This window comes from Oryzias latipes, chromosome 15 (assembly GCF_002234675.1).
Source record: "Oryzias latipes chromosome 15, ASM223467v1".
NCBI lineage: Eukaryota > Metazoa > Chordata > Actinopteri > Beloniformes > Adrianichthyidae > Oryzias > Oryzias latipes.
In genome coordinates this window covers 17,981,827-17,995,428 of record NC_019873.2, presented here as the reverse complement: position 1 = coordinate 17,995,428, position 13,602 = coordinate 17,981,827, and the positions used below count along the sequence as shown (strand labels likewise).

At 38.2% G+C, this 13,602-nt stretch overlaps 1 protein-coding gene across 3 annotated transcripts in view; it reads right to left on the bottom strand.

Moving 5' to 3' along the window:
* LOC101164337 (ryanodine receptor 2) overlaps nt 1–11,899 on the bottom strand; it is a 70,747-nt gene extending 58,848 nt beyond the window's left edge. For 2 of the 3 annotated variants that reach the window (XM_023963049.1, XM_023963051.1), the window contains exons 1-17: nt 11,791–11,899; nt 10,201–10,320; nt 5,681–5,785; nt 4,974–5,048; nt 4,786–4,867; nt 4,567–4,679; nt 4,177–4,300; nt 2,573–2,669; nt 2,403–2,477; nt 2,160–2,316; nt 1,848–2,009; nt 1,639–1,760; nt 1,273–1,456; nt 1,063–1,195; nt 874–969; nt 655–773; nt 243–376 (exon numbers count right to left, since the gene is read on the bottom strand). In XM_023963049.1, the coding sequence (XP_023818817.1) occupies nt 243–376; nt 655–773; nt 874–969; nt 1,063–1,195; nt 1,273–1,456; nt 1,639–1,760; nt 1,848–2,009; nt 2,160–2,316; nt 2,403–2,477; nt 2,573–2,669; nt 4,177–4,300; nt 4,567–4,679; nt 4,786–4,867; nt 4,974–5,048; nt 5,681–5,785; nt 10,201–10,320; nt 11,791–11,838 (1,946 nt within the window). In that variant the 5' untranslated portion in view covers nt 11,839–11,899. The remainder of the gene's footprint in view (nt 1–242; nt 377–654; nt 774–873; nt 970–1,062; nt 1,196–1,272; nt 1,457–1,638; nt 1,761–1,847; nt 2,010–2,159; nt 2,317–2,402; nt 2,478–2,572; nt 2,670–4,176; nt 4,301–4,566; nt 4,680–4,785; nt 4,868–4,973; nt 5,049–5,680; nt 5,786–10,200; nt 10,321–11,790) is intronic. The other variant, XM_023963050.1, reaches the window with a different exon arrangement.
* Between the last annotated feature and the right edge of the window lie 1,703 nt (nt 11,900–13,602).

Genomic DNA, 13,602 nt, shown 5'->3' with positions numbered 1-13,602 from the left:
CACTGTGAAATATAATACTCTAATATCTGATTAATTTTACTCATCACTGACACAGTTGTTTTTTGTGATTGGAAAAACAATATTACTAAAGAATATTCCATTATATTTTTAAATTCAAGAAGGGAAAGAGCTCAGTAAAACTCCTGGCTAGTGTGCGCCACAACTCTCCACCAAAAAACGGATGTTGACAGTGCGTTTGGAATCTTGACCCACAAATTGAAAGAAAAACTGTTCAGAATTACCTGGTGACCTGATTTGCCAGCCGGGTTTGAAGGAGCAAATCTCTGTCTGGCAGCAGACTGTCACAGATGAGGTTCTGATTGGAGCGCACGGCCACACCATGGCACACACACAGGGAGCACAGCACCTCCAGAACCTGCAACACCACCCCTCAGCACTTCGGTCTCTGACAGCTTCACTGATAGAATTGTTTTACCAGCTCTCAAAAAATGTTGAATGCCCATTAAAGCAGCAGCACTTGTCTCAATACTCTCTTGTAAAGATGACACAACTGGATGCTCTTAAATACACAAGTTCATAGATGAAAAAAAATTAATTAAAATAAAAGGAACTTCCCATTTTGCATTAATGTTTACTAAAGCAATAAGCATTTACCATACAAATTTAAGAAGAAAAAAAACAATGATTCCATACCTTATTGATGCGTCCATGCTTGTCTAAAAATGAGATGATGGACTCTATGTGTCCTTTTTTGATGGCCTTTAATGCTTCGGGGCTCTCTACTAGGATGCAATGCAACACCTCCAGGGCCCCTGGAAGAACAGATGCCTTTTACGAAAGAAAAGCATCCAGTACCAAGCCATGTTTCAACTTTGACCTAAAAGTAAGGTCAATCTTTTAAATCAAACCAACCAGATGAGGCCTCCAGTCGATCCAGTCTGCTAAAAAGCCAGTCCATAGAGCCTGAGAAATGTGCACAGTTTACCCGGTTTCCACGGATCATGGCAGCTAGAGAGAGAAAAAAACTTTTGTATTTTTTTTTATAACAACAAAAGTCAACTTTGAGTCCTATAAAAAAAAAGAAGGTTTAGTTGTTTTTACCCAAGAGCTCATAAAAACAGTTAAGGACGACTTCCCACCCTCCGCCACCTTCAGAAGCAGCCTCAACAAAATGGGAAGCACTACTATATTGGTGCAGGTTGTCAATACATTCAAGGACCAAATCCATCACACCCTGGAGAGAGAAAAAATCTGAGCATTCCAGCAAAACACATGAAGGTGCACGTCGCATCAGCTCCCAGCCATATTTACCTCCTCTTGAAACATGTTCTGTCGTTTCTTTTGCACATTTAGGTAGTTTTGTTTGTCTTCCTGGTTTAGTGCATCACATGGAGATTGGAAGTAGTTGATAAGGTCCTGGAGACTGGATGTCATTAAAGGCATTGATATGCTGATGGAGGGAAGGTTTCCATCTTGATGAGATCCATCTAGTTTCCTTGACAAAAAGAAGAGCTTTCTATTATTTTAGATCCAATGCATTTTTTATCCTGAGAGGTTTTATTTAAAATAATTAACTTTTTATTTTTTTTAGTACACAATTTTATTTGTGTCTCACAAAGTGCATCTATTTCATTGCAATCCTTCCAAAGATGAAATCTCCTAATCACACATCAGCACCTTATAAACCAATTGAACAGAAGAAGGGAACTCCGGATCAGTCTTGCTGTGTGAGCTTCTTCTCTCTGAGATCGAGACAGCGACAGTCCATCATCCATGTGACCCTCACTGTGTAAAACAGCCTAAAGAACACCAAATGGGCGTATATTAGATTGATGCTTCTTATTATTAAATGACATGCCAGATTCACAACATTTTTAAGAGTTTACCTTTCGCTGAGTCCCTCCCATTTGACACTTGGCATCATCAGCTTGGTAAGTTAGCCAGAGCCCTGAATAAACATGCTGAACGTAACAAACAGAGTCCCCATACTTGATCTCTGGATGCCCCATCCCATCAGCATCAGTCCTTGCACCAGAGTGAGGCTTGTCCTTTTTGCAGTCATAAAAAAGTAAATATAATAAATTCAATATCATCAATACTCGTATGGAAAGACAAAAAAATCCTTACAGATTGTTCTTTGTTTACACTGACTAAACACTCATTACGAAAAGTGCAGTTTTTCTCATATCTCTGCCCACCTTTGATGACCTGAAGCAGAAGGAGCTTGTGTTAATATTAGCTTTGTCTCGATCAACCAGATGAAGGCCTTTCTCTTCTGTGAAGCCCAGGTATCTCCCAGTAGTAACGTGGCAGAGTCTGAACGGCTGGCCCCAGCATGTATGTCTGCCACTCCAGCTGGAAAACATTAGGGATCCCTGCATTATTGAGACTTTCAAAAGAAAACAAAATACCTTTAGATGTTTACAAAATTGATTACTTACGCAACACGCAGTATTTCCAGCCTCCAGAGTGAACGAGCATAAGTGGAAACTGATCCAGTCTCATATTGAATTATCCTGAAAAAAATAATAAAAAAAAGAAAGGTGGGTTTGTTCAAAGATGCAACAGTTTCTCAGGTGGACAGAAGAGAAAAGCAGTTCTTTCAACATACCGTTGAAGCTCCTCTCCCTGTTCTGTGTAAGGAACAGTCAGACATGCATCGCTGTGGCTGTGCAGCAACCGCAAGGTTTCACCGCCCTTCAGGTAACCTGGAACCAAAACAGACAAACGTTCTAAGCCATCCGAAAAAGCAAAAGGCAGAACAATCACTGCCTTTCATTTGGATTTGGAAAGGGTTTATTTCAGGCAATCAAAGCAGGAGTAATGCGACAAAACAATACAATCTGCAGTGTATTTATTTTGGTATGAACATAGTATTTATGAAAACACACGATGAGCAGATGATTCTTTTAAACTACCCAACTTATTTACAGTTAGATTATCAATTATTAGTCAATGAACTTAACTAGTTGTTAGAATGTGAAAATAATTGAAAATCACTGTTCTCCTTGTTAACGAGTCCAAACAATCTGACTGCTTCCCTGACTTTATCTCCAAAAAATCCAACATGTGCTCTCCCTCTGATGTCTTCAATCCTCATCACTCCCAAAAAGAACCCCAACATTTTCAGCTCTGCCTCCTGTCTTTTTCTCCAAGACTCTATACCAACGTGGCTGCTCTCACCAGTCTTCTACACCTTTCTTTTCATTCTTGCCTTTTTTGTTACACATCCCACCTAAAGACTCCCTCCACTCGTTTTAACCTCCTTACACCCCCTCCCATCCATTTGAGTTTCACTTGAGTCATTTAGCCACATATTTTGTGTCTTACTACATCTGACCTTCATTCTTCTTTTTTCCAGAACAATCATTCACCTCTTTAGATGTTCCTCCATCTGTTTCCTGCTCTCACTACCGATCCCAGTGATATCTGCAAATATCTTGGTTCACAGGGATTCTTGTCTAACCTTAGTAGTTCTTTTCTGGACTTTTAGGTGTCCTTTAATAGTGATATCATAAATTTTGCCTCACAGGACTGAAGTGCACTCAGTTTCCTTGTACTCTACTTTTTCTCCCATTCTCTTTCTTAGCCAAAGAACAAATATTTCAACAAAAGCTCAACAATCCTAAAATAAAAATCAGAAAAAAAGTCAAAGTCATAACTCAGAATATTTGTGGCGTCTCATCCTCAAAAAATAATAAATAAATAAACAAATCTAATCCCTAAATCAAGGCAATTTTTAAAACAATTTCCTGATGCGAAGTGCAACGTAAAAAAAGAAAAGTGTATCTCCTGTTTTCTTTAGGACTGGTTGTTCAGCCAATTTCAATAATTAAGAAATAAATCATTTTTTGGGGGGGGGGAGTTGACAAACTGACAGAGCTTTACTGTGTTCCTTAGGGGAAAACAAAAACCTGCACTCCAGAGTGACCAGATTCTCTTTTTCAAAGAGTTATTATCACCAAGTGCTTGAAAAAGTTGCCTCAGCATATTTCCAAACAAAATAGACATCAATTTTATGTCTGTTTTTTATTTATGTGCTACTTAATGTCAACTGAAGCAAGTCTAATTTAGATCTGAAAACAACAATAAGAACAGAATTAATCAAATATCAAAGGGGTGGGTAATTTTTTGGTAAAACAAAAGATGTGAACACTAGGGAAATAAAGATTTTTTATTTTTAAAGGTTGAAACGTCAGAAGAAAAGAAACTTGCCTTGAGCCACTGCACCTCCTGCACAGATGGGAGCAACACTCCACAGAGTTTGGTGAAAGGCTGCATTGACAATCAAACTGTCGCTCAGGCTTTTGTTGTCACAAACAGTTCCAAAGATTAGGTGCTTTGAACAGAAAGAGCAGGAAAATAGAGAAAGTTGGATTCAGCCAAAACAGAAACAAAAGGAAGTGTTTTTTCATTATCACTTATTTAAACAAGAATCTAAAATAAAAAATGAAATTTCAAGCAAAGGATAAGAAGTTATATTTTGAAGAAGAAAAAAAATAGTCAAGTCACTTTTTTTGGGTTGAGGTTCAGGTTGCATTATTCACAATCATTAAACGTATGATCTAGTTTAGGAATATGCCTTTCTTTTATTCCCCTACTCACCAGATATCTTTCTGAAGCCACACTGACCAGTATGAGGTCGTCTCCAACACGCACCTTCTCGCCCTCTGACCTTTGCCTGGATGATGGATGAACGGTCCACCAACAAGCCTCCCCTGAGTCAAAAAAAATAATCACATTTCTGAGAAAAAATAAACAACTTTCTGTGACAGTGACAGCTCAGTCAAAATGAAGAAAAAACAAAAAACCTCCATCACCAACCACCTGTTTTATCCTGCTGCAGACCAACGTCAAAAGCCAGCTTGTCAGTTGAAGATTGAGATGACGACAAGCAGCTCAGATACTGGAAGTAAAATATATGTTACAAGTAAAGTGTGTATTCTTGCAATTATCTAGAACCTTCTCACTAATTCATGGATTTATTGCAGTGTAGGAAACTGGAGACTTACCATGCCGCTGTATGAGTGTTTGAACAGCACTGCCTGGCCATAAAGGAGAGTGCGATGGCTTCCTCCATCTCCTACCTTTAAATTCCATCAGCATGAAGAAACAATTTAGCAACTGCAAATACTAAATTAATGCATGAGTAAAGCCAGTCAGACCTCACAATAAATTCATTACTACACATACACCTATTTAGAGTGAACATTGTAAAGTAGAAGATATTGTAACGTGAAATGGGTAACATGTCTTTATCTCCATTTTTTTTTAGAGATAGAGGAGGAACAGTGCAAGCTTTTGGTGTTTTTTCATTTTTTGCCTTATTGATTAAATGTGTTTTTTATTTAAACATTTGGATAGTTTTTTTGTTCCTTTCAAAGGAAAGTTCTATTTTCACACATTTTCTACCCCCTAACTTTATTCTTTTGGCTTCAATTTAAGTGGTAAAAGAATAAAAGCAATTCAAGACTTTCATGTGATTACAGTTCCTGCCACGAAATGGTTTTTCAGTACTTTTTGCATTTTTCTAACAACAAGCTAGACTTTTCTGAACAAAGTTCTAGTGTTTTTGGCAGTTTCTTTCATTTGTATTAAATACTTAATCCAAAAAATATTTAGACAAATAAAAAAGGCCAATACACACATTTTACGAAAGTCACATTGATAAATGATTGTTAAGACACATTTTGGTGAAATGAATACAGCAGCCCCCCACCTCTGCAGCTGCTTGCTCACTTTGGGCCAACATTTCCTGCAGGGCCCGCACAGACAGACACCGAGCCAGAACAAAGCCACACACGGACAAATCAGGCGGAACATTCTGGGAGAAAAAAGAACACAAGACAGCACTGAAATACGGCAGCTTTGGATCTCTCCATTCTCTACAAAGGTTATTTGTGCAATTTCAGGCAATTAAAACATAATATAAAACAATATAAAAAACACTTTCGATAAAGAATCTGTACAGTAGATATTTAGACAAGGGCTATGTCATGTTAACACATGGAAACGTCTCCTCACACATAACCATTACAGCTCAGAAGGTCGCTGCACACACAGCTGTCACTTCATGTCATTTCCACAACTTTCATAACCATGACACCCCCTTTTGGAAAGAGAACTGAACAAGAGCAGAAGGCAAGAACATCAAAAGTAATCCAGTACCTGAATATTATCATTAGCCATTATTAAAAAAAAAAGTCAAACAATGCCTGGTAAGTATAAAATGTTTTATGATTGTTCTTAACAAGCCTTTAAGCCATCTTTCTTTTTTTTCTTTTTTTTTTGATACAGATCAATTGTAAAGGTTTTGAAGTCAAATGTTTCTGGACAGGTTTAATAATTCCAACCAACTTAGTATAAAGCTCTGTCCAAATGGCCACTTCCAATGAAAATTCTATGTAAACCTGCTTTTTGACGTCAAACAATCAGGAACTCGAATTAGGTAGTGACACATGGATGGTGTCCTACTTTATTTCCTGGAAGTGCCAACCGTTTGGAAAATTGATCATGATGGAGAAATTCATTGCGGTTTGTGCTCGGCAGAAATTGTATGACACAAAGTTTTTTATATAATAGAGCTGTGAAAGAAAAAGCCTGGAGCAAGATTCACGAGATTTGCACCACTTTGACATTTCACACCAAGCCTCTTCCAGCTATAGCTGTCGGATATGCGTTAGTAAGCAGTAGAAAAAGAAGAAAAAGTCCCTCTCTGTCTATCTAGTGTGAACACCGTAAGCTAAACGTGCACTTAAGAACAAGCATTTGAGCGTGCATCACATGTGCGGTGTGTCCGTAGCTTCATATGTCATAGGGAGAGCTACCTTTTGGGCTCCAGTGTGCTTAAGACGCAGATTTCCAACAAAAAGATAAAAAGTTATTCTAATTTTTTTTTATCTGTTCAGGATTTGTTTCCAACTCTTTATACAGCACACCCAGTAATATTTACTATTACCTGGTGACAAGTTCCTGTCATCGACAAACTAACTCCCTAAAGCCATCACTGCTGAACGGTGGATGTTGTTGCTGACAACTCATTTTGGTAGAACACATCAAAGCAAGTGTAGCACTGATTTTTAAAAGTTTCCAGTTACCTGGATTTTTTTTTTTTTTTAAATCAATGACAAAGAATCTCTGCTGCCACAAACACACAGCTACCCCCCCCCCCCCCCCCCAAGATTAACCTGGAAGAGATGTAGACAAAGGCAGCTTTTGTTGGGTTTCCTTTGATCTGGGCAGTACATGCTGTTCTCCGCTCTTGGTGTGATTTGTGACGCCAATCTTTGGCCACAACATCAAGGTGTTTGCTCTTGTTGAGACCTTGGTGGCCTTTGTGTATTTGATCCAAAATTCCTCGCTTTCATGGATCGTTTCTCTGCTTTCTCCTAAACGAACACTGTGACTTACGTGGATCTTTCATACATTATACCTCTTGCTGCTGCTTGTTAGAGATCTCTCCTCCCTGAAAGGGTCAATTTTTTATCTTTGATGGTGGAATAGTCCTCATTACTGCAGCCACATAACATTCCATATCCATTCCATCGTTTGTCTCCTCCCCTGAATCTCTGGACAGCATTTGAGCCACAATTATCATTTTAGCTGCATCTAGTGTTGAGGAAATTGTGGAACTCTTCTGAAATTGATGAATCTTTCATTTCTAGGCTGCTTTGTTGAGTCAAACCAAACAATTTGTGCTCCTCCTTTACCCCTTTTCTTTTTGAACTTCGCCCATAAATGCATCCCCTTCAGTCAGTTCTGTTGTGTTTATTGTGTCGCCAGAACCCATTTATTCCAGCTCCCTCTCTAAAATAGGCATTCTCCAGACAGTGGTAACAACACCAAGCAGCGTGTTGAAGCAAAACTTTTACAGGTTGCGTTTTAATTAGAATTCCTTATGGGTACATGTTGCTCACAGCGTCATTGTGTCACCTTCTGTTATGTGGCAGTCTGTTCTCCCTGTCATTGAATTTGTGTGTGTGTGAAACAAATCCAAATATATCATGAGGGGAAAGAATGCATCCAACTAGGTTATCTCTACACGTATTATTATTATTATTATTATTGCAATCTCTCTCCTCGTATTTGAACAACTAAATGAAATGCTCTCTGCTTCCTTAACAAGCCTATTCATGAGTGCTCCTTACTTCAACCTGGATGTCCTCCTTGTTCAATTTAGCTATTTGTAAAGGATATACATTTTCTTTTGAGTCATGTCACTTTTTAGGCTCCCAGAGGCAAAAGCTTTGAAGTTAAAACTTCACCTGAAACCTATTTCTAACTCCAAAAATCCCACTTCTGACACCATGTGAAGAATTTGTGTTCTGGAGAGCAGAGGAAGGAAGAAGAGCTAAGCGCTGTGACATCTACCGTATTTTCCCTACTATTAGGTGAACTTTAAAGTCTTAATTTTGGAACAGTTTTAACCTCATTTCTTTTTTTGGAGTAACAAGTATTGTTAATATGCTAAAGTGGCTAACATATAGAATGTTACAAACAAGTTCTGCAGGTAAGCTACTGTGAATGCAGGTAATAAAGCCTGACTGACTATGAACCTATCTCTGGTGCTCCTATCTCAATTAATGTGCCTTTAGGCCCGTACACACCGGGACGAATATTCGCCAGCGTTTTTCGCCACGTTTTTTGTGTTCACACCCAGGCAATTTTCACTGACGATGAGCCGAGCGAACATGCAATTTCATTCCCTGACATTAGATGGCGCTTAATGTAAATGAGAAATACCCCCTGTAAACAAGGTGGCGCTGCGCAACTTTACGCTTCTTAAAGTCACTTTTCACTCAGAAGAAGAGAGCAAGTATTTACGCGCTTGTCAGAATCAAACAAAGAAAACATGAATATGTCCAGCACCCGTAGCTCTATCTCCAGTTCCAGCGATGAAGAAATTATTGTTCTGTTGAATGATGAAAGACGCCGGAAAAGACGTCGATTTTGGGTACATCCCATAGTTACGAGAAGAGAAGAACATGGGGAGTTTTGTCGACTGGTACAAGAGCTGAAAATGTATCATGAGCGTTTTCGGGGATATTTTAGAATGTCTGTCAGTGAGTGCATATTCTTCATCTTATTTCTTTGCGGCAGTGTAGACGCTACTTGGCGTATATCTTCTTCGCGGTGACGTATGTGTGCTCAGCAAGACAGTTTTGTGATTGAGCGCCCCCAAGTTGTGTTTTACTGTAACTTCAGAAGCTCCAGACACGTGTGCAAAAGCGCCATTCTCATTGGTCGTATAGTTTTTGACGCGGCGCGTCAAACCAAAGAAACGAACCCAAGGCGTTTTTTAAATAATGACGCTTTTACGCGTGGCGTTTTTCGCGTCGGTGTGCACACTCACATTGGTGCCCTTTGTTTAGTCACGAGGCGCAAAACGTCGGCGAATATCCCGCGCGAAATTCGTCCCCGTGTGTACAGGCCTTTAGAGTTCGGTGCGCCTTAAATATGAAATACTTTTGAAATAGATTATTTATTGACAGGGCATCTCACATGGGGCTGGATGGCTCAGATGGTTGGGTGTAGGCCTGGCATGCAGTATACCTGGGTTTGATAAATTGTCTAACTATGTAGCCACAAGGAATGTGCTGAAATATGAACAACATTAATGGTGTGCCTTATAATCTGGTGAAGTGGTGTAGTGCGTAAAACACAGTACTTTATTAACCTTCCAATACACATGATTGTTACTTGCTACTTAGTGTTAAAGCAAGACGTCACTTTAATAATAATAATAATAATGGATTGGATTTATCTGCGCTTTTCAAGACCCCCAAAGCGCTTACATTATGTCCATTATTCATTCACTCCTCATTCATACTTGGTGATGGTAAGCTATGTTTGTAGCCACAGCTGCCCTGGGGCAGACTGACAGAGGCGTGGCTGCCATTTCGCACCTACGGCCCCTCTGACCATCACCGGGACATTCATACACATTCACACACCAGTGGAGCCGCACTGGAGGCAAGGAGGGTGAAGTGTCTTGCCCAAGGACACAACGACATTTGGCTGGTGGGAGCGGGGATCGAACCGCCAACCCTTTGATCATTGGACGACCCGCTCAACCACCTGAGCCACTGTCGCCCCACCTGCAACTCACAATTATCTTCAATAAGAAACATTTACAGGTCTGTAGGTCATCAGGTAAGATGACCCACAAACACTTCATTCTGTACAACAAATAATAGGAAAAACCAAAAAAAGAACAACAATCAAGGTGGAGTTCTGTACCTTGCAGTTTGAAACAGGCTCAAGCTTGCAAAGTCTGCTGCCAAATCCTTCAGCAGCAAGGCACAGTTTCAAATGTTCCTCCTGATAAGTGAAGGTGCTCTGCAAAACGACCTCATCCCCCTAAGGAAAGCAGACAGATATGAGAACAAAAGCAAAACAGAAGATCTCACATCGGTAAGGGTTACACATTCCTACAATTACTGAAATTAGGTTGTTCATTTCCTATTAATTGTTTCTTCAAAGGTGACTTTTTTGGGAGTTTTATTTATTTTTATATAGTCACAATAAACCAATTACATAGAAATCTGGAAAGAGATGTGAGCCTTTCATTCAAATTTATGACATTAAGGAAAAGGCCTGCTACATTCGAGTGAAAAAGAAAATTTGGGTCACTTCCCTTTAATCTTATCTGTTAAAATGCCACGTAGACTGCAATAACCTAATTAGGCATCAATGTCTATTTTAAGAACAACAGAAAAAGACAAAAGATTACTAGGAATACCAACACCTCTCTGTAACCAGATTAGAAAGTTCCACAGTCAGAAGACATTGCTTGACGCCCTTATTCCCCTCTTCATACCAGAGGTAGTACTCTCCAATCAGTCAAAGACTGATTGGGAACTTTGATGAATCATAGACCTCAGTTCTTGTGCAGTACATATGTGTGCATTTACATGACTGGGGTTAAACTTATATAGTTTATAATTCTATTTATAGTTACAATAAAATATATAGTTGTTGTTTTTTTTACCAGCATGCTAGAAAAAAAGACAAATGACAAATAACAGAATTACTTTATAAAATCCACATACTTACTGGCCGTAGATATAAAACTACACTTTTATTGTCATCAATAATAAACCATATGTCCCTATTTATTTGAGTTTTGCCTGCTTCCTGCTACAATTCCACATATACTAAAGTATATCTTGCTGTACATGTAATGGATTGATTTAAAAGCATTACTTTGGTATTGATGCCTCATTTCCATAAGAGACTCTTTCGTGAGGCTGGCTGTTATCAGAAAGCAGATATTACAAGCTGTGAATTTCCAGCTTGGGAACAATGATAGCACTAACAGAGAAGATGAGAAAGACCATCTGCGGTCTGTTTTCACTGTCAGAATACCAAAAAAGAAAAAAAGAAAAAGGTATAAATAACTTCAACTGCTTAAACGTGATTAGTGGGAATAAATTGATGTGCCTATTTTCTTGTTTGCATGTGATGTTTGAACAAACACTTACATCAAATGCTTTACATCCACATATAATCCTCTCCTAAAAAAAAACTATACAGAACTATAACTATAAAGAAAATAAAGACAATTTAAATTTGCTCAAAAAATGTCTTTAAAACCTATAAAAATATAGCAAAAACACAATAAAACCTTCAAAAAGGTAAAAGTGACAAAAATGGCAATGATTTTTATGCATAGCACTTTGGCAATGAACATAAAGCATGCAAATAGAATTTAAAAAGTACAAAAACAATCTGGTTTTTGCTTCCTCAGTGTAAGGGTTAAAAACAAATCAGCTTAAATCGACACCTCTGTCTCCAATTAAACTATCTGGATATCGGTTTTTGACTCACCGTTCGCAAAAACTGAAATTTGTCTTCACTTTTTCCAGTTTCGGACATAATTTAAGTCTGAGGCTTCATTTGACAGCTTTTACCTGTAATGTTGCCAGAAAAACACAGAAGGGCTTAAAGAGGAGGAATGAACCAGGGCTGGTCTGTGGGCGGAGCCTCTCCTGGAAGCCACACCTGCAACTTTATATGCAGTTGCTTTTTAATCATATTGGTCATTTTATTGCAATATTCCTAAGGGAACTTTCACTTAAACCAGAATATAACGTTGCCTTCAGCGTTTGTCATATGGCAAAGGAAAGACAAAACAAATATTGTATTTTTTGGACCAATCGGGAAATTTTGTGAAGCCACATTGCAAGAAGCTTGCAAGCCTCTTGTCAGTGATTTCTTTAAATAATTATGCAATCAAACCACTTCATTTAACAGTATGGCATAGGGTTACCATTTACTCACAGCAAGAAAAACTTTCCAGACTGAATTTCATTTGGTGTGGAAGATTTTTCCCTTTGCCTCCTGTTCCCATTCTGTGTCTGTGTTCAAACATCAGTTGTGTAACAGCCTGTAAATCTGTCCTTTTTGGCAAGAAAAGCTGCATCAATTGTATCTTCCAGACCTACATTTCTAAAGATAGACTGGGTAAAGTCAATTAGTGATTTGATTATATGCACTTAATTAAGCTCAGCTGCCATCAAACTCAGCTATTAGAGCTATAAACGCCCTGGCATTTAAATCACAGAAGTTCAGAATGTCTAATTCATTTTTTATTCTGTTTCATGGGTTTATATATAGTTTACTTAAGCCTAATTGTTTGCACTCAGTGCAGTCAGAAAGACTTTTATTTCTACACCATCATCTTCCAAACCCACTAGCTACTTGGGATTGTCCATAAAATATTTGTTATTCTAAATCAATTATCTGCCTGTTTTTTGTTTTTTTTGTTTTTTTTTTTGTTAACAAGTTCAAGCGTTGAAGTAAAATTCTAGAAAATGGTCCATTTTGTAATTCTACAAGCTTATCTGTGTCCTGCTAAAACTTTTTATTAACTGTTAAACAAATAGAGAGCATTCTGCAAAACAAAAATATGGGACTTGTACCAACCTAACATTTTATTTAATAAAAGAAAACTGCAAATCTTTGAGAATTTGTTTTACTATTAAGTTTCAATTTTCAATAACAGTGCAATACATTTAATGTTTTTCTCTTTTTGTGGCAAAGGCTCTTACAACTGTGATAGAAAACCTTAGGGATGTGCTGACTCTGACACTCCTACATACAATTGTATGATTCTTCAACCACATCCACGATTTTGTTCTTGCAGAACTGTCAAAACCTTTCTAGCCCTTGTGCTATCTTAGATGACCCCACCCTTACATTGACGTGTTCTCCCTACCATGACAAAGGTGGATAAAGGTGGAAAGATTTCATGTAATCCATGGACACCAGTGAAGATCAAAAATCATTGAAGAAAAAAGGTTCAACGCACTGTCTAGTGGGTCTAGATGACCCAACTCCCAATGGTAAAGTGCCTAGGATAGCACAAGCGTTAACATGCTCCTAGTTGCAAAACTTCACAAGAGTGACAGTAGAGGGGACTTTATTTAAACAACCAAGATGGCTTCCCATTTTTACAATGTTGCTTCAGAATATAAAATTATTGAAAGCAACGTGTTTTTTGAGCTGAATCAATGAGTCACAGACTATTTATGGAATTTATTTGCTATAAACAAATTGAAAAATGAAGACAGAAATAGACATCTTTAAGCATCAATACTGCTAGTGACCTTCGTAATCTCGATAAAAAAAAAAAACCTT